The sequence below is a fragment of the Aristolochia californica genome, unplaced genomic scaffold (assembly GCF_029961685.1).
Source record: "Aristolochia californica isolate CCGP_79_NKW_82.1479 unplaced genomic scaffold, dmAriCali1.0.hap1 SCAF_4, whole genome shotgun sequence".
Lineage (NCBI taxonomy): Eukaryota > Viridiplantae > Streptophyta > Magnoliopsida > Piperales > Aristolochiaceae > Aristolochia > Aristolochia californica.
In genome coordinates this window covers 4,275,678-4,299,883 of record NW_027182103.1, presented here as the reverse complement: position 1 = coordinate 4,299,883, position 24,206 = coordinate 4,275,678, and the positions used below count along the sequence as shown (strand labels likewise).

At 42.1% G+C, this 24,206-nt stretch overlaps 1 protein-coding gene across 2 annotated transcripts; it reads right to left on the bottom strand.

Annotated features, from left to right (window-relative positions):
* Nucleotides 1–534: 534 nt before the first annotated feature.
* Nucleotides 535–23,712, bottom strand: LOC137962745 (F-box/LRR-repeat protein At5g63520). 2 transcript variants are annotated; one of them, XM_068809786.1, is made up of 10 exons: nucleotides 23,438–23,712; nucleotides 23,234–23,341; nucleotides 23,037–23,129; nucleotides 22,825–22,965; nucleotides 22,586–22,690; nucleotides 22,431–22,470; nucleotides 21,900–22,061; nucleotides 20,567–20,754; nucleotides 8,022–8,140; nucleotides 535–1,161 (listed from the first exon to the last, which is right to left on the bottom strand). In XM_068809786.1, the coding sequence occupies exons 1-10, from the start codon at nucleotides 23,645–23,647 to the stop codon at nucleotides 708–710; spliced, it is 1,620 nt and encodes a 539-aa protein (XP_068665887.1). In that variant the 5' UTR covers nucleotides 23,648–23,712; the 3' UTR covers nucleotides 535–707. The 2 variants fall into 2 exon arrangements, with proteins under 2 accessions (XP_068665887.1, XP_068665888.1); XM_068809787.1 differs by having other exon boundaries at nucleotides 536–1,161; nucleotides 8,022–8,137.
* Nucleotides 23,713–24,206: the final 494 nt, after the last annotated feature.

Below are 24,206 nucleotides of genomic sequence, written 5' to 3'. Positions count from 1 at the left end.
TCCCTCCTCTCTTTCTTTCTGGATCTTCCTCATTTCCTATTCCTCTCTTCCTCTTCCCCTCTCCTCTCCCTTTTTTTCTCTCGCCTTATTCCCCTTCCCTCTCTCCCTCCCTCTCGGGCATCCCCCAATTCCTCTCTCCTCTCTCTCTCTTCTCTCCTTTCTCTATTTCATCTACTCCTCTCCCATCATCCCCTCCTTTCCCCTCTTAGCCATCTCTCCTCCCCCTACCTCCTCCCGCCATTCCCTTCTCTCCCTTCTCTCCCTCTTTCTTCTTTCTTTCCCTCTCCCTCCCTCTCCCCTTGTTCATCTTGGAAAGAGATTTTCCAACTTTGCTAGTCATTTAGAACAAAATATTAAACATCCGCGTGCCACCTACGTATTAACCACACTAATTTCAGCAAGGCAACTATGTTAATTCAAACTTCTGTAGATTGAAATCACCCTTTTGGTTGGTAACGGCTAGTTGCTGAAACAGTTTTCTGGGTAGTGAACGATGCACCACGAGGGTGAATACGTTTTGATCAGCGACCACCTTTGAGACTCGCATTGCATTAGCGCAGAAAAATCTCAAGCTTGCCTGCCTAGGTTAATAGTACTATAATGAACAAGATTTGACATCAATACAATTCCACAAGCAGAAAGCAGCAAATTCCTGAACATGGACAAGCGAGAAAATAGCGTATAATAGCCAACAGACACCATATAATCTAATAATCCACTTCTTTGGGGGAATATGACATCAAGACATAAACAGCACTATAGACATGTAAAAAGATATTACCGGGATTTGATTCCAGACAATCTTCCGGTTTGGTTGAAGGCCCGCAACCAATCTCACCCGCACAGAATACTCCTGCCATTGGAGTATTGGGAAAATTCTCTAAAAAGACGGAGCTATCGACATTTTGTTTCCCATAAAAGGATTCTCCTCGCCCATAACACGTGAACATTAGCCCTCCAAACACTTGCTCCATCCTGTTAGCATTTTGAGGACCGCTAGCATCACCTGTGCTTTGTGCTCCACTTGTCTTCAGATGCTTGAGCTCTTCAAAAACAGTGTCACGAGACAATAATGCAGTTTCAACATTTGGAACATAGCAACGAAAGCGATCTCCTGTTCTGATTCCATCACCTTCAACAAAAAGATACTCCTCGTCCCCACTGTTTACAAACAAGAAAAACTAATGATAAAAACATAAAAGATTGATGCTTGACTAAAAGCTATGTCCCTAAAAAACTTTTCAAGATACATTTGAAACTATTACTGAGTTCAATTGAGAATTATATTGCACATGCACTTAATATCGAAAGTAAGAAAAAATGTTAGCGACATCATTTTCAAATTCTTTCTCACCACCTTAAAAGACAACCATTTTCATTCATAAGAAATTGGGGCCAACACCATCCAGTTGGCCCTTGGGTACTGGATCCCTGTCACTAAATACCATACAATGGATATCAGTAGACAAACATTTCCAGAGGAAATTCCTCAAAAAAATGTAGAAAATTGAAATAAGCCCTCATTTTGGTCAGCAGCAAGACTATGCCATTGAAGCTCATCTGTCTTCAATCTCGTCAATTGCCCTCAAAGGTAAACAAAGAGGGGCAGGATTCCTCCAGGCTCACGCAACTATTGTCTTCACATACCATTTGCTCAAGAGCAAGTAGCTAAAGCAAACCAAAGAAGTTCAATGATTTTTTCTTATGTCGAAACCTCAAATAGCCTGGTAAGACTTGAACCTTCGAGCTGGCATATTAAGAAACAAAATTTGTAACTTGTCAACCAAAACTCTATATGCACTTACAACAACCGCAGATCTACCATAACACTAAAATGCTAGCTCAATGCAAGGGGATGTAAGCTTAATTTCTAACCTCCACTTGAATAGAAACATTTGGGCACTGTAGCCAACCTTGTCTAGCTTCAAAGCTGGCATATTAAGTAACAAAATTTGTAACTTGCCAACCAAAACTCTATATGCACTTACAACAACCACAGATCTACGATAACACTAAAATGCTAGCTCAATGCAAGGGGATGTAAGCTTAATTTCTAACCTCCACTTGAATAGAAACATTTGGGCACAGTAGCCAACCTTGTCTAGCTTCAAAGCTGGCATATTAAGAAACAAAATTTGTAACTAGCTCTGAGATGAATCCAATATATTAAACACAACAAAGATGAAATCATGGAGGTTGATCAGCATTTGAGTAGATAAAGTTAACCATATCAGCAAACTCGATCACCATTACCCTTTCACATTTGGCACACTTGAACACTCGACAGTGTCAGTCCAGGTCATGAGCTCAATTTATTGTTTCTTACCCTATGCTAATGCTGAAAACTAGAGGCCTCTCTGGTTTCTCACTTTCACGCATTCATGCAGTCCTTAAGGATTCTGGAAGTAAACTCAAGAAACATCAACAACACTAAAGGATGTTCGTCAATCCTTTGACTTAGCTTATTCTATTCTGGCAGCAGTATACAAGGAGCAGAGGGCTCCCTATTTGAGGACTAAAAAAATCACAGTTTTACACATCTGGAGAAGACTGTTCTTTGGTTTAAAAGATAAGTTCTGATTCCTTTAGGCTCTCAAGCATACCTCCAAAAAATTGTTCCAAAATTCGATCCAACTTCGGGTGCTGATATAAGTGCATTTGAGGATTGATCACTCAAAATCACCTTCACTCAAAAACAGCTATTGCAAAGTGAAGCCCCTTCCCACAGCAAAGCGAGGAGAAAGAAAGAGTAACAAAGTGATAATTGATGGGCGTCTGCCCTTAATGATGCAAGGATAATAATCAACAGGTTGCAAACTGTTGCTAGCTTCCAAAGAAGCCAGCCAATATTCATGAAGAGATTAAGGATCATATAAGACCTTGCAAATCTAACAGAATCAGGCTTTCAGTGAGGCTACAATCTTTTTCCACAGACTAAATCAATGGAGTAGAAATTGTGAACCATCTACCTCACTAAGGTCCCCTTGAAGTAGCTCTTCACAGACAGTAAGCTTTTCTCATTATTCTGAAAAAGATGGAGACTTAATCTTTTTCTTTTTTGAAATAGTATGGTTTGAGATTAGAGGAAGAATGTACAAAGGCAAGCTTCCCACAGAAGAGGAGTGCAAGAAACATAGAAAATAAAAGAAACATTACAAATGGAGGTGGTCAATACAATGTCATCCCTTATGGCAAAGGGAAATGAAAGAATTAGATACAGGGGCTGTAAAAAGGAAGAAATTGAGGAAGAAAGAATGGAGAAAGAGAGAACACAGAGATGAGGGGAGAGAGTGCAAGTGACGCACTCCTTGGAGGCTCAAAAAGTCGACCTCCTCTTTCTGTTATTTCATTCAAGTCATTGTAAAGAGTAAAATTACAGCAATGACCCTCATAGTTTCTATACATATAACTTTATGTATTCACATCAGAATTTAACCAAAACTGAACCATAGGCTCCCATCCCTTGTGGCACAAGGAAAAGGAAAGGATTAGATATAGGGCTTGTAAAAAGGAAAAAAATTGAGGAAGAAAGAAGGGAGAAAAGAGAGATGAGGAAAGAGAGTGCATGTGACGCACTCTTACAGGCTCAAAAAGTCGACCTCCTCTTTCTCTTATTCACTTAAGTCATTTCAAGAGTAAAATTACAGCAATGCTTCTCAGAGCTTTTATACATAAAACTTCATTTATAAAGATCAGAATTTAACCAAAACTGAACCATAGGCCCTTCAATATATATATTTAATACTTTCCATCAAGCTGGAGCGTATATATCAAGAAGGATGTATATATTAACAGAGAAAATTACAAAGGGAAAGGGAGAAAATCCCTAAAAACAAGAGATTGAAGCTTTGCTCTCTGCTTGGCAAGCACATTTGTTGCTGAATTTGCAGATCTCGGAATATGAGACCAAGTACAAGAGAAGAGTGAGGCAATTTCTAGAATCTCTCAAAAAATGTCCCAATGGCGCTACGGGGAGAGGATGCACAATTGCACCAACCAATAACCACTTTCGAGACCCCTTCAATGTGAAGCGGGTCATTGCAATTGTCTCTGAAAAAGCAAAGCCCATTGAGGAGGCCATGGAGCTCAGCCGACGTTGAGTCAAAAATGCCTAATGGGCCAGCATACGAGAAACACTGATTACCAAAAGAATCCGAGATCTCTCCCAAAGCCAACAATCTCGAGATTACCAAGAGAAGAACCATCGCAATTCAACTTTTGGGAACCAGGCTCTAGAGGAGTCCATTCTTGCATGACTTGGACCTTGGTTCCAATCCGCATTTTAGCCATGATGCTCCAATTATCTCGGATAGAGGAACCCACGAAGGAGAAGAAGGGCTTCTTAGTAAGATGCCAAGTGGAGATTTGGCCCGACACACAATCAACGACTTTTACCGTGGATTCATATTAAGCATCAAAACGCTTACGGTTGTGTTCATTCCATAGTCCCATAGATCATCAGCTTTCCAAACTCAGGAAGGGGAGTACCAATGAGCGACTTGCTGAAATTGATCAAATTAGCCGACATACAGAATTGCAGCCCTGTCTTACAAAGGATGGAAGTCCACACATTCCACGAGAAACAACACTCTAGCAGCATGTGACTGGTGGTTTCGACCTCTGAATTGCAGAACGGGCAAAGGGGGATGGATGGCCTCTTCGTTTAAGCACATCTGCCGTGAGAATTTTTCTTTGGCAGGCACTCCACATGAATTTTTTTATCTTTGGAGGTGCACGGAGACGCCATGCAAAGTATATCTCATGCTCCCTTTGATTTAAATGTCAGTCATTGATGTATCTGTAAGCAAAGGACAAAGAGAAGATACCGCTTTTGTCAGGCCACCAAATGAGCTTGTCCACCGCTGAAGGTCTCAGTCTGAAAGAGTTCAAAGATTCCATCAACTTGCTTGCCTCCAAAGCCTCAGTATCGAAGAGACCCCTTTTGGGGTGTAGGCTCAAACAATCCCCCTCAAAAGCATCGGCTATGGATATCTCCCTTCGTGAAGAAAGGAGAAAAAGATTCTTGAACGAGGTTTGTAAAGTTTCATATCCCGCCCACCAATCCTCCCAGAATTTTAAGGATCTTCTGTTTCCAACATAAAATCTGCTGGCCAAGGAGAATTTAGGGAGAAGTAGATATAGTGATCTCCAAATTGGGGATAGACATATCTGGTTACTTCCTGAAGTCCACTATGGAGCAAGACAACCAAGCTTAACAAGAACCATTTCCTTCCAAAGATTGGAAGAAATGGTGTTGAACTTCTAGATCCATTTTAAGAGCAGAGCTTGGTTCATTTCCTTTGATTTCCGAATCCCCAAACCTCCCATCCGCTTTGGCAAACAATCTTCCTCCCATATGACCAAATGATATTTAAAAGTATCGCTCGATGCCCTCCAGAAAAATTTTCTTTTAACTTATCCATGATTTTGTATATGAAGGTGGGACAAGGCATAAAGGACAATGCATAGTTCGGGATGCCCACAATAAAAGACTTTAGGAGGATGAACCTTCCTGATTTGTTGAGAAAACGACCCTTCCAGGTTGCAAGTCGGGTCTCAATCTTTTCCACCACAGGATTCCATAGACTTTGGTTGATGCGACCGTTGAAGAGGGGGAGTCCAAAGTAAGTGGTCGGGATGTTAGTTGTTGTATAGCCAAAGAGATTTGCCATCTCAGCTAGGAGCTCAAGGCTGATGTAAAAACCCATGTTTTTGCCCTGAGGCTAATTCAAGGAGCCCCAAGACCGATTTGATCTTTCTAGCTTCTTATATTTCTAATCCCAAAAATGATAGTATCATCCGCATACTGGAGGATGGGGACATTAAAAGCCTGCTGGAGACTAGTAGGGGGAAGCCATCCAAGATTATCAATCGAGCAAAAAATAGAGGAGAGGAATTCCACTACAATGTTGAACAGAAACGGAGAGAGTGGGTCACCCTGTCTGATCCCCCTAGTCCCTTTGAAATACCCGCAAACCGAGCCATTGAGAATGAGTGAGTAGGAAGCCGAGCCCACGTAGCTTCTAATCCAAAATCTCCATTTTTTTAAGGGGAATAGGAGGCCGAGCCCACGCAGAGTCCCAACAATCAAAAGATGTTGCTACTTCTCTTCATCTAGAAGGGGGAAACTCGCACACCAAAGAAGCCGGTGACTACTTCTTGTGTAGGATGAATAAGCAATTTGATCTTTTGTTGGGTGCACACATCTACAAAAGTGTGGAGCCATAGGACAATGGATGACAAAAAAGCACCACCACTCACAATTGAACCTCGAGAACGAAGTTCTTGAAGGGGAATAGGAACTTAGGGGTAAAATAGTCTTTATCATTGTATTTAATGACTTTGGGATATTTTAATGTAAAACAAAAAAGTAATTAGTAATTAGGAGAGAAAGTAGGGCTTGACTTGGATGTGGGGTCGTCCTAATCTATGTAAGAGTTATATAGTAGTCAAAATTAGAGTTTGAATGAAAGTAGAAGTTAGAATTACAGTCAAGTAGGACTTAGAGCTAAGAGCAAGATTGCTCAAAGTGGAATCTTTGTTACATAAAACTTTGAATTTATAAATTGAAGAAATCACAAGGGGAGGAATGTGCTTAACCCTAAACCTGCTAAGAGCAAGATTGCTCAAAGTGGAATCTTTGTTACATAAAACTTTGAATTTATAAATTGAAGAAATCACAAGGGGAGCCCTAAAGCTGTTTTGTTCTATTTTTTCTATGTGCATCTCTCACTTTTTTCCACTCAAGGACAGGTTCCTAACATCCTCAATGGGCAATCTCTTTATGTAAAATATTACTCAATCCAGGTGATTTGTAGGCGAAGATTTCAAGATAATAATATCATGGGCCAAAGATGACTCCATCCCAGTGGCGGTATGAACATCGATCCCCATGCATTATGGACATCTCAAGCTATCTCTCAATCTCATGGTCTCATGTGCTCCCATCAGCAAATTTCGTTGCCAATTAACTGGCTAAGGATATTTGTTCATGTCAGCGTATTGTTGTAAGTAGCTGAGCTGCCTATTAGAAAACTTCTCTTGTATTGCCTTGCTTTTCTGAATCAAGTTTTACCATCATTCAAAGAATAAAATAAAAATAACTTTTCAATAAAGAGAGTAAAGTGTATGTCTTTTGATGTCATACAGCTAATATTGCTACTTAACCATAGTGTATTTTTTTTTTTTTGAAAAATGATAACCACTCTGTTTCCATACTGAGAATTGCTTCCCCTTGATTGGTCAGCAAGCCTAGAACTAAGCTAAAAAATTGATACCATTGCTAGTAAATTATAACAGATAAAAAACTAAGTCGTTCCCTTAGTCATGTGCAAACCATCATATATTACCAGTATGATTGTGAATTCTTTTCTCATGAAATTATAAAACCCACTTCACCAAATTTAACTACCAATTTAAATCCAGAGGCATAAAATCATTAAGAACTGTAAACGAATCCAGAGGATCAAAATTACTTCAAAATAAAGAGAGAGCTCATTCTGTCTTTAGTAAGTGATGAGAATTTTAAGAACGGCACTAAATGTTTTCAGATTTTTGTGTTGAAAGAAGAATCTTTTTAAAACCGATTACATAAAGAGATATATAGCAATATAGACTACAGAACTTATTTCAACAAAATATGTTATGTAAATTTCTTCAAATTTATAAAAACTGTAAACTACCCAAATGATGAGATTCTATCTGCAGGAATAGACAGACATCTGTCTAATGAATTAATAATGTACACTACAAAACTTGTTTTCAAAAAGTTGAGATCAAACCAGTGAGAACCTTTCTATGTCAATTTTAATTATTGGAAAAACTACCTAGAAGAAATTGTGTCAAACTCCATAGATCGTTCTATCAATTCCTCCCTTTTTTTCTTTAAATGGTACAGTTCCTTTTTACATAATAATAAAGATGATATATAAAAGGGAACCCCCCGTTTAATGCAAAATGAAGCATAAAGTAGAAAATAGAAAAGACTGAGAGTAGAAGAGAGTAAAGTGTTCATTACTTACCCATTAACTGCATGAAACGCAAAGGCTGAACAAAAACTTTTTCTCCTTGATGTCGCACTGCACTTTCTCCGCTTCAGCACTCCAATGTAAACATCCGCCCCATCACCATTTGCCATCTGCTAAGAATTATTTTGTACAAAGGAAAAAATAAACACAAATAAAATTGTAACTACAGAGTTGACTCAAACACATTTTCCGTTCTTGTCATAGGCAAAAGAGTGATTGAAAAATTAAGAGAAACAATGAATGGCAGGAGGGCAAATGAGACCAAGAGAGAGAGGGAGAAACAGGACGGCGAGAGGGAGAATTAGGAGAGCAGGTAGCCGCCAGCGAGAGTTGGAGAGATGGCGAGAGCAATGGCAGAGACAGCATTTCGAGGCGAACCAAGACCAGGGAAGACACCAGAAAAATGAACTCCAGAAGTTTGCCTCAAGACCTGACGATGAGCATCAATGGGAGCATGATGGTGTCACTGATACCATCTTCCATCAGCAGAAAGGAAAGGAAGTCATCTCCTCTGATTCCGTAGATGACATCCATGCAGCAGGGAGTTCTAATGCTCATATTTCAGTAACCAACTTTTGTTAAATTGGGTCCAAGGCCTTATCCCAAAATGACTAGTCAACTTAGGAAACCTCTTTCCCAACTAATAAACTCAAGATCTTTGTACTTACTAATCCATGTGGGACTATTCTTTAACACTCCCCCTCATGTGTAGACCATCTTTTGTGACTCTACAAGTGGATAATTTAGGAGTAGGTAGTTTAGGTATAGGCCCTCTTTTGTGGCTCTACAAATGGATAATTTTAGGTGTAGGCCCTCTTTTGTGGCTCTACAAGTAGATAGTTTTTAGGTGTAGGCCCACATATGAGTACCTGCTCTGATACCATGTTAAATTGGGTCCAAGGCCCTATCCCAATATGACTAGTTAACTTAGGAAACCTCTTTCCCAACTAATAAACTCAAGATCTTTGTACTCACTAATCCATGTGGGACTATTCCTTAACAACTTTCCTTTAAAGGACAGTCTCGTTGTTGCCAGACGGAGCTTCTGCAGTGAACCTTGGGAGGCCCACTTCCCTTTGCCTGCCTTATTCCCTTCCCCCTTCTGATGTAGACATGTCAGATTGAATGACACCTTGTTCTCAAGGTGGAAAGAAGGGAATCGGGACATGATAGTAGCATAGGGCTCCCATGTTGCTTCAAAGTTGGGGGAGCTCTTTCCATTGGATTAACACATCATAGGCGCCATCTTGCAGTTGCCAGGTATGGAGGATGTTGGCTGGCTGGAAATGTGACGGTGAGTTGGTTTTTTTAGTTGACTGATATGGAAAACGGGGTGGATGCGGGAATATGGGGGTAGGTTGAGCCGATAGGCCACTTCACCAATCTTGACCAAAACCTTGAAGGTCCGTAGAAACAGGGGCTGAATTTTTCATTGAGTTTGCGAGCCAAGGACCAGAGTTGATAGGGCTGTAATTTCGAGATCACTTACTTGGAAGTGCAATTCCTTGCATTTGCCATCAGCATAGGCCTTCACCCAGGCTTGAGCTTTGTCTAGATTGGGCTTGAGTTCTTCCAGAATAGCATTATGGTCCTAAAATTGCTGATTGACTTCGTCTACTGGAGGCACCAATGGAGTACCGAAAGAGTGACGGTGGATCCCTCCCATAAAGAGCCCGCAAGGGAGTCATGGCAGCAACACGATGCTAGGTGGTGTTGTACCAGAATTCAACACAAGCTGTCCAATTGGGCCAGTGGCGAGGGTGGCTGCTCACAAAACAACATAGATAGGTGATCAAGCATATGTTGACTACTTCAGCCTGTCCATCAGTCTGTGGGTGATAGGCTGAGCTCATGCGGAGTTCGAGTACCCGATTGCTTAAAGAGCTCCTTCCAAAAAGTGTTAATGAAGATCAGGTCTCGATCGGACACTATGGAACGAGGAAACCCATGCAAGCGGATGATCTCATGATGAACGTGGATGCAACCAGAGTGGTAGTATAGGGGTGAATGAGGAGGAAATGGCTATACTTGGTCAACCTGTAATGACCACCAAAATTGTGTTGAACCCTTGGGCCCTGTGGAGACCTCCGAGGAAATCAAGGGAGATATCCTCCCATACCTGATTGGGGATGGGAGTGGTTGGAGCAGTCCTACTGGTGTAAGGGCATTATATTTGTTCTACTGGCAGACCTCGCAGGTTGCTACAAAGCGTTGCACGTCTCATTTGAGGCTTGTCCAATACATCGTGTTGGCAATGCACCTGTAGGAGCGATAGTACCTTGAATGTCCTCTGGAAGGGGTAGAGTGGAATTTCTTGAGGAGGCGGGGAATACAAGCAGCAATAGATGAAAGCAATAAGCGGTTTTTGTACATCAAACAGCTTTTGACAATGTGGTAGTGAGGGTGGCTTGTGCTGTCTACCAGCAACTCTTGCTGAATTTTGTAAAGGCCGTCGTCCTTGTGGATCTCTTGCTCAAGTTCTTCGAGATCGGAAAAACATACAAAGGAGAGAGCTGATATGTCCACGAATTCTTCCTTGTGCGATAGTGCATCGACAACCTTGTGTTATGGTTCTGGATTAAGTAGCTATGTCTTCCGCTCCTAACAGGCCGGTATTTTGGGTAGTATTGGCTACGTGTTTAACATTTGGTATCAGAGCAGGGTAGCCCGGCGGAGAGAAGCACCAATGAATACTTTGAATTGCTTGAAAGAAAATTTGATACAATCCTAGAGAGGTTCTCCAAAATTGATATCGATATGGAGACCTTGAAGGGAAGGATGGATAGCATGGAGACTGGTCTGACTACTGGCAAGAAATTTGCTGCATTGGAGGAGAAGTTCACTCTTAGTTTGGAAAGCTTGAAAGGAAGGATGGATAGCATGAAGATTGATCTGAGCACTGGCAAGAACCCAATTCTGGGGGACCATTCGCAGATCAGAGGGGGAGATGAGTTTACTAGACACAAGAGTTTCTCGGGTCAGTAAGGACCCTTCATTCCGGGGGGGACACCTCAACCAGGGGGGAGGTAGTGTACCTCTCATTCCAGATCAAAGAGGAGGGGACCATCCGTATAATAGAGGGGAAGATGAATTTCCTAGGCGCACGAGTTTCTTGGGACAGCAAGGACCCCTCATTCCAGGGGGACACTTCTACCAGGGGGAGGCATTGTTCCGAGGTATACTAAAATGGAATTCCATACTTATAATGGGTCAGAAGACCCTTTGATATGGTTGTATCGATGCAAAAAAAATTTTAGCCATCAGCGAATCCCAGCCTATGACCGAGTCAACGTGGTTGTTTTCCACTTACTAGGGGAAGCACAACTTTGGTACTAGCTAGTTGAGGTTGATAGCGACGTGGTAGATTGGGATGAATTTAAGCGACTGTGCTTTCTCTGTTTTGTTCTTCCGACTTACAACAACCCTTTGGGAGATTTGGTTTTGTTACGCCAAACTGGGGCCGTGGAGCAATATCAAAAACTGTTCTAGGAAAAATTAGAACGAGCTAGCAGTATGGTACCAGTGGATCAGCAAGTTGTGCTATTTACAGCAGGACTGACTGAGGCGTTAAAGCTTAAGGTGGAGCTCTATGCACCTGTTAATTTATCCAGCACTATGAATATAGCTCGTGCTTTAGAACTGGGACAGAAGGCACAACACAAACTACCTCCATGGTCAGGGGAGCGGAGCGCTCCATCCACGGGGCAAGGGGAGCGCATTCCTCCAAGAAACAACCCAGGTATTACTTTGACAGGCGATCCGAGATCTAGTCATCCTACACCTCCTTATATAAAAAAATTGATAAGTGCTGAAATGCGGAACGGCGGGCTAAGAATCTGTGTTACAACTATGATGAACCATATCGGGTTGGGCATCAGTGCAAAAGATTGTTTTTGATCGATAAGGTTGAAGATGAGGATATCGAGGTGACAAAGGATATGATAGAGGAAGAACCACCGAACATCTCCCTGCATGCCATTACTGGGCAGCAATCGGCCACAACTACGCAGCATGGGAGCAGCTCGACAACTTCCACCAGGTCTACCCAGCTTCCGAGTTTGAGGACAAGCTCGATCTCCAAGGGGGGGGGGGGAAATGTTATGGACTCAATAACACTGAGTCATCTACTTTACTTTTATTATTTATGTTGCTTTTAATTTCGAATTTTATTGATTTGTAATAAGACTTAAAAGGTAGGGGTAGAATTGGGTTTTATAACCCTAACTTATGTTGATGTTAATGACCCTATTTAAGGGGTAAGGATGGAGAAATAAAGCAAGTTCGGAATTAGCACAAACTAGGGTCATTTAGGTTCTTGCTAGGCTCCCTATTCTAGGGTTCTTGGCGTGAACTCTCTTGGTGGTTTGCTGCATCCATTGGGGAGTCTTTGAGGAGATCTTGGAAGGAAAAGGAAGAGGAATCACCCTTCTCTTCCAAGCTGCAAGAGCAATCTACCTCTGCCACGAACCAGCAGCAAGAGGGGGAGGTTTGTGTGAGCCTTTTCATCAAAGGAAGAGGCTTTTGAGTTGCTGGTTGGAGGAGATCTTCAAGAGGTATTTTTGATTACCTTTTCCGTGTTTGGGAAGGTCTTCTCTGGTCTCTTTTACGTTTAAGAAGTAGATGCATGGTTTTAGGGATTTATACCTGTTGATGTGAGTTATAAAATAGGGGTTTCATATATGAGTGGTTAAACATTCCTTTAACTTGCTGGTTGCATCTATAATTGAGAAAAGGAAACTCCTTTTCAATCCTAACGTAAGCGGAGAAGTAGAAGAGAGTTTTTTTCACAAAAACATGTTAAGAAACCCTCAAACAGTATTGGATCCTTATTCAACTCGCCGAGTTACTAGATCCATGGCTAGGGACCATAACACCTTGTTATCTGCACCTGGTTTGTAATGGATCACAAAATCAAACCCGTGAGTTTTGTAACCCATTTTTGTTGTTCCTCTCCTATCAAACGTTGATCCATAAGGAAACATAAACTCTTTTGATTAGTGCGCATGATAAAGTGTCAGCCAAGAAGATAGTACCACCACTTTTGGGCAACGAAGATGACGGCCATAAGTTCACGCTCTTAGACGAAATTCAAGCAGGCCCTGGGTGACAGGGCTTGACTTAAGTATGCCAAAGGGCGCCCTTCTTACATGAATACAACTCTAATACATGTGCCGGAGGCATCGGTCTCCAAGATGAATTGTTTAGAGAAGTCCAACATGGCAAGCACCAACACTGTATTAGAAGGCATGTTGGGTGGTGTTTAGAAGGCATCTTTTTTTAGCAATTGGGTGAGGGGTTCTGCAATTTTACCATAGCCTTCTACAAACTCGACGATACTATAGAGTAAGGCCCAGGAAGCTGCGGAGGCCCTTGACATCTGGTGGGGAGTTTCCATTGCAGCATGGCCATGATTTTGGAAGGGTCAACCGAGCCATCTTCTGTCGAGATCAAATGATCCAGGTAATTCAATTGGTGCTTGCCAAAGGAGCATTTCTTGGAAGTCACAACTAGGTGATTGTCTCCTAATAGTTGGAGAATGATCCTTAAAAGGGGACAAGTGTGCAACATGGTCAGGACTGCAAATCAAAATATCGTCAAATAAGACCAATATGAACTTAAGGAGGTGTCGTTGGAAGATCTGATTCATCAAGGCTTGAAAAGTGGAGGGTGCATTTGTGAGACCGAATGACATCACAAAAAACTCGTAGTGCCCCTCATGAGTGCGGAATGCTGTTTTGGGGTATCCTCATCCTTCTCTCAAATCTGGTGACATCCTGATTTTAGGTCCAGCTTTGTAAAGATTTGTGCTACTCCCAATTCAATGCAGGAGTTCCTCAATGGTTGGGACAGGGAATTTGTCTAGTAAGGTAATTTTGTTGAAGGCTCTGTAATCAACACAATATCGCCATCCCTCGTCTTTTTTTCACCAAAAACACTGGACTAGAAAAAGGGTTGTTGCTAGGGTGATAATCCCTTTAGCTTACATTTCTTGTACAATCCTCTCAATCTCAGTCTTCTGATAGAAGAGGTACAGTAGAGTCGGATGTTTGGTAGTGTTTCTCCTACCCTCAATGGAATGGAGTGGTCGAAGAGTCATGGTGGTGGCTAATCCAACTATGGATTCACACACCTATGGGAATTCAGTGAGAAGCCTAGCGATCTCAGGTGAAACCTCCTCTGATAGGCCTTCGTGCCCCCCGAATGACCCATGAAATTCTAGGAGGCATCCCTGCACTTCAGTCTCCAAAATTCTGGTCATCACCTTCCATAACACTTCAACATTAGCTAATGTCGGTTCCCCTTGAAACCACACCTTCCTCCCCTAGAATTCAAATCTCATGGAACGGTTTCTCTACTTCAAGCAAACATCGCCTACTAGTCGGAGTCAGGCCACCCCGAGGACCACGTCAGCTACTTCCATGGCAAAGAGATGGAAATGTCACTTGATCTGGACGCATACCTTCGCCTTTGATACAGTAACAATCAACGACTGTAACACCGAAGGGTTGACTGCGCACTACTAGGAGAAGCAGCTTGTGGACGAGGTCTATATTGATGAAGTTAGGTGAGGTGCCGCTATCAATGACGACAATGTCGCGCTAACTAATGGAGCCCTATAATTTGAGAGTGTTCCTCGAGGTGACCCCTCCACAAAGAGGGTTCAAAGACATAATGATGAGGTCGTGCATGAGGGGCTCCATTTCTAAGGTTGAGGCATTGTTGTTGTCTTGCGGCGCATCCTCTTTGTCGAAGAAGAACATGACGTGCATCTGGTGCAGCCGGCAGTGATGCCCGCGGAAAAATTTCTCGTCGCGGCAGAAGCACAACCCCTTTTCCCGTTTCACCTGACCTTCTGCTTCGGAGAGGCAATTGTACACAAAATTGCGTCTCACCGTCATTGCTAATGGTTGGTTCAGTGGTGGTCGATGTCACAGAGGTTTCGGTGGGGGGAACAGGAGAAGGAAGTCTGATTTCTGTGTTGGGTGTGATCCATGATGAAGACCTCTCTTTCGGTCCTGCGGTCCACCTCGACCCCACCATTTTGGATCCATGCCACTTAAAACCACGTGTGTGGCCTAGGACCAAGTTACACTCATTGATTTGGTGAATAGCTTCCATGAGGACAAGTGACTCCGGCAGGTCGACTCACAGCTCAACTCAGACATCATCTCAAACGCCATTATTAAAATCCTCCATCAGCAGCTCGTTTGAGGCGGGTCGACTAGCGGTGCTAAGAGGAGCTCAAACTACTATTGGTATGCAATGATGATGTCATCTTGCTAGAGTGCGAGGAGGACCTCGTATAGACCTTCCGTCTAAGAGGGATTGAACCACCGGAGGAGCACCCCCCGGAAGTGCGAGCAGGTACGCATCAGAGCTCTCTACTCCACCATATGGAACCAATTTAGAGCCTTCCCTTTTAAACAAACCACCGCTAGCAGAACTTTGTCCTCCTCGACTCTGTTCACAGTGAAGTAAAGATCGGCATGGTATAGCCACTTGTATGGGTCTTCTCAAGAGAAAACCAGTATATCCAATCTCCTCCCCCTCTGTTCATGCTTTGTTCCCCAGTTTGCGCTACCCCATAACATCTTCCGGTTTGAGTTGCCGACATTTCTTCGATCGACGATTTTCCTTAAATTCCAGTGTGCATCTCTTCTCGGACCTCTATTAGAAGCTCTCAAATCTATATCATGTCGGATTTGAGTTCTACCCCGTTCTTCAATCCCGAAATTTCCTTCTCCACTGAGTCCATTATGACTTCCATTTTCAATTTCACCATATGCAGTCTGAACTACTCTGATACCAAAATGATGGAAACCGGATGGTTGAAGAGCTCGTACTTGTTATAGTAGACAAACCAAGACCAGAACTCATAATTGCTATTGTGCCCAAATCCTCCTCCAGACTTCTAGGGTCTAGAACCTCTAGCTATCTTCTTCATTCCTGCCTTTTCCCTCCCTACTATCCCCTTTTATTCATATTTCAGAAACTATCCTTTAAAGGACAGTCTCATTGTTGCCAGGTGGAGCTTCTGTAGTGGGCCTTTGGTTGCCCCACTTCCCTTTGTTTGCCTTATTCCCCTTCCCCCTTTTGCTATAGACATTTCGGATTAGGGGTCTATCAACCTCCAACCAGGAGACTGCTCCAGGGTGAATCTAATAATCCAACCCAACACCTTGTCGACCCAGTGACTAGCCGAATCATCTCCACCCTCAGAGAGAACTTCAGGAATTAATTACTGAGCTGCAATTGGAATGCCACAAGTATGACGAAGAGGCATGCAAATGATGAGATTAGCTGAAATCATGGAGGCCATCTCTCAGGAGCCTCCCACCAACATGAGATCTAACTCAGGAGTCCAGCAAGCAAAGAAGAAAAAATGACCATTCTCTCTTGGAATATTCATAGAATTGACACTCAATAGAAGAGAGTTGTCTGTGACCTCCTTGCCTCCTCTAAGGCCTTTGTTATCTTTCTCCAAGAGACTAAAGCCTAGTGTATGGATGATCAAACTGCCCATGACCTCTTGTGATGTTTGTCCCTTGCTTGGACTACTTTGGACGCTATTGGCCAGTCTGGTGGGATCTTTACTCTCCGGAATTCCAGTCTCATTGGCATCCTCGATGAATGCATCAGCACCTTCTCTATTAGCTTGAAAATTTGAGACCGCTCCTTGGGTAGCATTTGGGGCCTTGCTGGTGTATATGGCCCAACTCAGTACATGAGCGCCGCCAGTTCTAGGTTGAGTTCTCCTCCCTTTCCGAGAGATGGCAGCTGGTGTGCTCTTCACTAGTGATTTCAATGCGATACGTATTGCAATGACAAGTCCCCCCTACTCTAGAATCACCTCCTCCATGCATAATTTTGTTGACTTCATTGGTGGCTGTGAAATGGAAGAAATTCCATTATCTAGGAAAAATTATACTCAGTCGAATAACCAACAACAGTGCCCCATTCTTTCCAAGCTTGATCGCATCTTCTCCAATGATGATTGGCTCCAACTTTACAAGCAAGCCACCGGAAAAGGTTTTTAACCGCATCTATTCTGTTCACTGGTCGATCCTTCTTGACACCAAGCTCGGTTAATGGGGCCCCAAACCCTTTCGGTTTGCGAATTCGCGGTTGCTGGATGATAATTTTGATGGCCTCATCTCCAGCCAATGGACCAGCTTAACCAACAAAAGTGTTGTGAAATGATGCCTTCCCCAAAAGCTCAAATTGTTGAAAGGTCATCTCAAGTGTTGGACTGCAAATGGTTGTGCATCTGTCACTGCTAAAAAATGCAGACATTCATGTTAAAATCTCTGAATTGGATGAGATTGAAGAACAGTGACCTCTCTCCCAAACAGAATCCAGTGACCGGCTCTCACTCCAATCTCAAATCCTATCTACGGCCCATTTGGAGAGAACTCATTGGAAATAATGCATCTATTTCAAATGGTTCTCAAAGGGGGACAGAAATAGAAGATTTTTCCATGCAATTGCTTCAGCCAGACGAAAGGCCAACTATATCACTTCTCTATGCCTCAATGATGAAGTGACCTCATAGTAAGCGATTATTACTAACACTTTTCTTAGCTTTCTTATAGGGCTCTACAAGGAGGGGTGCTTCCGCCTTCCTAAGCTTCAGAACAACCACCTCTCTAAAATCCCCTTTTCAATTGCTGCTCTGAGGTTGAGTGGGCTACACTTAGCATTCCTTCTAATCATGCTCCAGGCCCAGATGAATACAATGGTGAATTCTACAAAAGATGTTGGCCTGTTATTAAAGGAGACATCCTTGCCATGGTCGGCTCATTTTACTATCAAGGGAACATCTTCAAGAGTTTGGGAGTGTCATTCATTGCTCTTATTCCAAATAAGGAGACGGCTGAGCATCCCAATGTCTTTCAGTTGATCAGCTTAGTATTCGACCCGTATAAAATCATTCCCACATCTTGGCCGCTGCTCTACCCATGGTGATTCATCCGGGCCAATGCGCTTTTATTAAAGGCTGAACCATCCTCAACACCGCCATGGCCGCTCACGAGATCTTGACCACTTCAAGAGATCAGACCATCCTTGCTTTGAACTCAAAATTGACTTGGAGAAGACTTTTGATCGCGTGAACTGTTGCTTACTAGATGACCTCCTTAGCAGAATGGGCTTCGATGATAGATAAAAAATTTGGAAAAGTAGTTGCGTCTCATCCCTCTCGTCCCTCTTGTTGAATGGCACAATGTGTGGCTATTTCAAAAGCACCCGAGATATTCAGGAAGGGGACCCATTGTCGCCCCTCCTCTTCAACATCATTGTTGAATACCTCTCTGCACAGGTTTATTCAACAAAAGGAATTGGCTGGTTTTCACCTATCTCACCTCATTCGGAGTTTGGTATTCCTCTCATGAAATTTGCCAATGATACCATCTTCTTTGACGTTGGCATGATGGATCAGGTCAAACAACTTAAGGCACTCCTTGGCCTCTTTGAGCTGGCCTCGTGTCAAAAGGTGGATTGGAAGAAAACCATGATATTAGGTACCATATTAAGATCAGGTTGTTGCAATCCATCCTATTATCTGGGTTGTGAGATCAGTACCTTGCCTACACTTATCTAGGCCCCCCTCTCTTTGATTGTCGACCTCATAAGCACCTCTGGGATCCAGTAATCGAGAAGCTCAAGCGGTGCCTTGCAACCTAGAGAGGTCGACTTCTATCAAAAGTAGGGCATCTTACTCTCCTAAATTCATGTATTGCTAGAATTCCCAACTCTTTTCTCTCATTCCTGCATTGCCCTATTGCTATTTGCCATCATATTAACACCCTCAAGCGCAGCTTCCTTTGGCATGGCTCAAGTGAATGTTTCAAGTACACCTGGTGAATTGGATTGATGTGTGCAAACCCAGATGTAGAGGGATCTTGGTATTCATCTTACTGGTTACATGAACCAAGCATTCCTCCTCAAGTGGTTCTGAAAATTCAACACCACACCTATGTCAATTTGGAGGCCTATGATTGCTGCCAAACTGAACTGGTATGATACTTGGTGGACTTTGGGTGGTCGGTCCGAACCTCTCCCCTCTGTGGCGATCATTTTTCCCTCTTCTCAGCTTCTTTGAGAAAGGTTTGTGCTTATTCACAGGGAATGGTATCTCCTTGAGCTTCTTGTTTGATTGGTGATGTGACCAGGGCCCACTTTGCACTGCCTACTCGTCCCTGCTCCCAATAGCACTCAACACCGTATCTTGGTTGTTGATTCCTAGTCCCCCACCCCGCTTGTTGGAACTTCAATTTCTGTCAGGCCAGCTTGTTTTAGCACTCATTGTGGATCTTCAGCAAATTCATATTTGTCAGCACATGAAAGATAAGATTCATCTGCCGACATGAGGAAAATGACCAATTTTTTGTCACTTCCACCCATAATCTTATTAATGGTGGGGTTGTTTCCTCTCTCCCCCACAACGCTGCCATTGTCTAGAGTTTGTCGACACCTCTCAAAGTCAAATTCTTCTTCTGGTGCACCATGCTTTATAAAATCCTAACAGCTACTAATCTTCGGAAGAGAGGGAACTCAGCCCCCAACATCTTATACCCGTTTTGCAATGTTGATGAGGAAACAATTTCCCACCTATTTCATTGCCACTTCACATGGAAGGTTTTGACTAGCACTTTGAGCTAGATCGGTCTACAATTTTGCCTTCCCAGCAACCTTCTTGACACTTGCAAACTCCTCTTGGGCACCTCACTGCCTAAGTTAGGGAAAATTCTGTTATCTACGTATCTTGGCCATATTCCTTAGTCTCTTTGGAACGAGAGTACTAGTAGATGATTCGAATTCAAGATCAGCAATGCCGATCAAGTGACCAGCATCACCATTGACCAGGTTTCCGCTTGGCTACGCACAAATAAAGAATTTGCAAGCCTGATTGACACTTCCCTCCACACCAACTGGAGGGCTCTAGCAGCATGTCTGCCCCCACCTGTCCACCCACTACTCTTGCCTGGGAGCCCCCTCAGTCAGGCATCCTTAAACTTATCTTTAATGGCAGTGCCCATGGTATCCCAGGCATTGCTGGTGTATTCCATGATGCTGATGGGCAACCCCTCATCACTTACTCTAGTCCGATGGGTATTGCTGACTCCACATTGGATAAGCTTTTTCCGCTCCTTTAGGGTTTCATCATTTGGTGTTCCTCCTCTTCCCCTTCCCCCCCCCCCCCCCCAAGAGACACTGGGACTTCTTTCACCAAATTTCTGAAATTGTATCCCTCTTACATTGTTATTGGACTCATGCACCGAGATAAGCTAATTCTCTAGCTGACTCTCTTGCTAAGGATGAAGCCTCCCTCCAATCCCTTGTTGTAAAGGGAGTGCTCCTTTAGCAAGTTTGTATATTTCTCTCCTCTGAATAAAATTATCATTTCATTCAAAAAAAAAAAAAAAAAAAAAAAGTAAGAGTGATTGAGAACATGCAGTACAAAAGAAGCTATTTGACAATGCTCTTTTGCAAGTAAAAGCAAAGAAATTCAAAAATCGACATGTAAAATAGCCACACACCTCATTCTCAAGATCAGCAATAATTCTTTGACCATCAAGCCTCTCTAAAGACCCTTCTCTTGTGGCAGTAAGCCATGTGAAACATGTCATCGAATCGTCAGAAACTCTAACAGAAGCAGCCTTGTATGTTGGACCCACAGGTGATATCCCACTTGACAACAAAAGATTGAAATGTATCTCCCCAATATCTTGATTAAAATCCAAAGAGAAAAAATTAGAAAAACTAACAAAAATATAATAAATAATAAGTTAACATCAATGCATTTCAAAGTCTATTTTAAAAAAGAGCATTTTAAAGTCATTTAGCACCTTACTTCGACATGCCCAAGACTGTCAATGACGAATAGGAAGGGCCATTGCACAAAAACCGAGCAAACTACCCAAACATCCATATTCATCTTATCAAATCCAAAGATTATGTTAGGGGTAATTTACCTGTTCAACTATTCTATATGTACATATATAAATGGATATCAAACATAAATCTGTACTAGTGTATGAAGAAGTCATTATGAAGGGGTTTTGATTTGTACAAAAATATATCAAACTTGGAATAAGATATAGCAATTAAAAATGCTTCTTTATCTTTTGGTTGGTTTTGTTGGATATATTACTCAAGATGTTTGGTATGCACCTAAACTCTAAGAAAAAGTTGGACCACTTCTTATTGGGAATGATTCTGGTCGAGCTCATTCTAAGACTGTCAACAGATCTGGATATTATCCAGATCCAATTCAGATTCAAATCCGAAATCTCAGATATTATCCAAAACAGAGTTCTCACAAAAGTCAATCAGACATCTAACAAGGGTTTTGACACATATCTGGAATGGAACTAGAATCGTAAGATCTGGATCTGATAAATATCTGATCCAAAATCTCCTGGTTCTCTAAACCATCTTTCCCTCTTCCCAAAAATCTCTCTCCCCACTCTATCGCCCCCTCTCTCTCAGCACCCTAATCGGTTGTACCCTCTCTCTCAATGCGCCACTTTGTCGTCGCCCCCCCCCAGTGCTCCACTCTCAACACTTCTCTTTCTAAGCCCTTCTCTCTTGGCCCCTATCTCTCTCTCCATCTCTCATCCCCTTTCTCTCACTTCTTTGCATCTCTTCATTTCTTTGTCTCACTCTCTCTGTCTCTCTCCATCTCACATCCCCTTTATCTTTTCTTTGTATTTCATATTTTTGGTTTTTCTCAAATGGCAGTAAGGAGCCATCCCCTTCTGCATGAACCATTCTGACAACTTGATGATGATTCATTTAATCAACATTGGAAGAAAACAACATTGAGCAGTAAATTTTCAAGAATTTCAGATGCAAGCAATAATGAAGTACCATGAGATTTTCCTCTATCTGTAGCAAATACAAGGCCAACAGCATCAAAATCTTCATGGTTGTGTTCACTCCCACCCGCATTTGTGAAGCCTTCTCCACCGCTGAATAAGAAGCATCCTCTCTCATCACCTGCTATAATGGTATCTCTACCTAGGGCTTCATCTGTTACATACAGAAGAGGAAGGAAAAATTACCACTTAGCAGCCATAAGCTCGTTCAGTAATATCCTCCCTCCAATTTGTTAAAAGCCACTACATATAACAATGCACAATAGCATGTATAGCACAGTTAGCTCAAATGCACAAGTGATATGTACATGATATTAAGGAATAAATACAGAAGCTAACATTTTCTGAATCTACTGGATACACTTGGAATTGTCTCAAGCAACTACTTCACACACCTCACGACAAAGATATCCTCTTTATTCCAACAACAGTAAAACCTCTTGATTCAGCTATTGACTTAATTTTTGTTTTTTATGATCAAATACACTCCACAGCTAAATAACAAGTTAGGAAAAATTCTCACCCATCTTCCCGACAACATATCTCATGTCAGAATCATTGTCCTGAAAATTTCCCATTACAAGAATCAGATACCACAGGGCAGCAGTCATAAAAACAAAAACCCCAAATTTTAACACCAATCCAAATTATTCAAAACCAAAGGCAAAACTTTCTCACCGAGAAAAGCAAAATTCCTAAGGGAGAAGTGGAACCAGACGCTGAACTAGTGAAACTCTTTATCTCAGACAAGAACGACTCCACCAGAGCTCCCCTTTCAGATCTCTAGCAAAATCGATTAACTACTTGAGTTAAATAACTGTCGAATTTTTTGTTCAATAAACAATAAATAAAAAAAAATAATGTAAATTATTTTGAACCACATCAAATTTGCAATAAAAATCAAATTCGAATCCGACCTTTTTCGCTCTCTTCAATGGTACGGCATCAACTTTCAGACCAGGAACAAACCCAACAATCAAGAGAATCCCACGATAGATATTTCTCGATGAATTGTACGCCTTTCCATTTTCCCTCGAGTCATCCGGATCCCATTGAACCTGAACAATGGGATAGCTACATAAAATAAACGAAGGAAAATTATCTTTGCCAAGAGATGGGAAACAAATACCTCAACGAATTCCCCTGTGATCACCTCCTTTCCAATAATTCCGCGAGCAAGACATGTAACAACAGGAATTCCATCTCCGAGTCTCGCTTGAATCTGCAGGAAGGTAAAACCAAATAAAAGAAAAAGAAAAAATCAGATAAATGAAAAACATACAACACGTGTACACAAAAAATGTCCAAACCAGAGGCGAATGATACAAGTTTGTGCGCCTTGCTCAAATTGAATTTCCGTCCAATGCAAGCGATGACAAAATGTGGTCGAATAGGCTCGGAGAGAACCTTCTCAAAAGCCTCCTCTACAGCATCCTAAATTAACAAAAGCGACAGCAAACAAAGATGAAGAAATGCGTGAGAGAGACTGAAGAGGTCGTACACGTCTAGGGTTAAGGTTATCCATTTCACCTGCAGCAGGGTATTCAAGGAAAGTGCAGAGAGTAGCTTGGGGCGATTGAGAACACGGGTGCAGATTTTGCGGAAGGTGCGGCACGTCGCGGCAGCGCGAGAAAAGGATACGGCCGGTAGTCTCGAGAGTATGTTGTGGAGGAGGTCGACCCCCAGGGCCAAAATCCGCCCGTCGCCGGTGCCTTCATGAACCAACTTTCTGGGTTCCATGACACGAGGCCGGGCGAGAGCTGACGCCTGACTGTGAAATCGCTCCCCTTTGGGCCTTGGGCGGCGTTTGATTTGGCTTGCGGCACATTGCCGGGTACCAATAGGTAAATAAATACAAATGAGGAGTTTAAATTAAATACAAATAGGTAAATACATTTTTTTAAAGATCTTGAAACAATGTTACTGGAATTGTAAATTAAATTCAAATTATAAGGTTGAATTTGAAAATACTGCATCTTATGGGTTATGTTAAATAATATAGCAACTAAGAGGGTCATATTTGAAAATTATCCTAAATATATATATATATATATATCCAAATACATACCTTATAAGCATAAGTTTATCTAATAACTTCATATTTATACCTTCCAATTTAGAGTTTAATTTGACCTTTAGTTTCAAATATTAATTAAAAATCCAAAGATGGCATTGATTCCCATCCACGACAATAAAATTTGGAGTATGTTTTAGTATGTTTTACAGATTTTTTTGTTGGTTGTAACACTAACAACATGTTTATAGTGTATGAAGACAGTAAAAAATCATATAACAACAT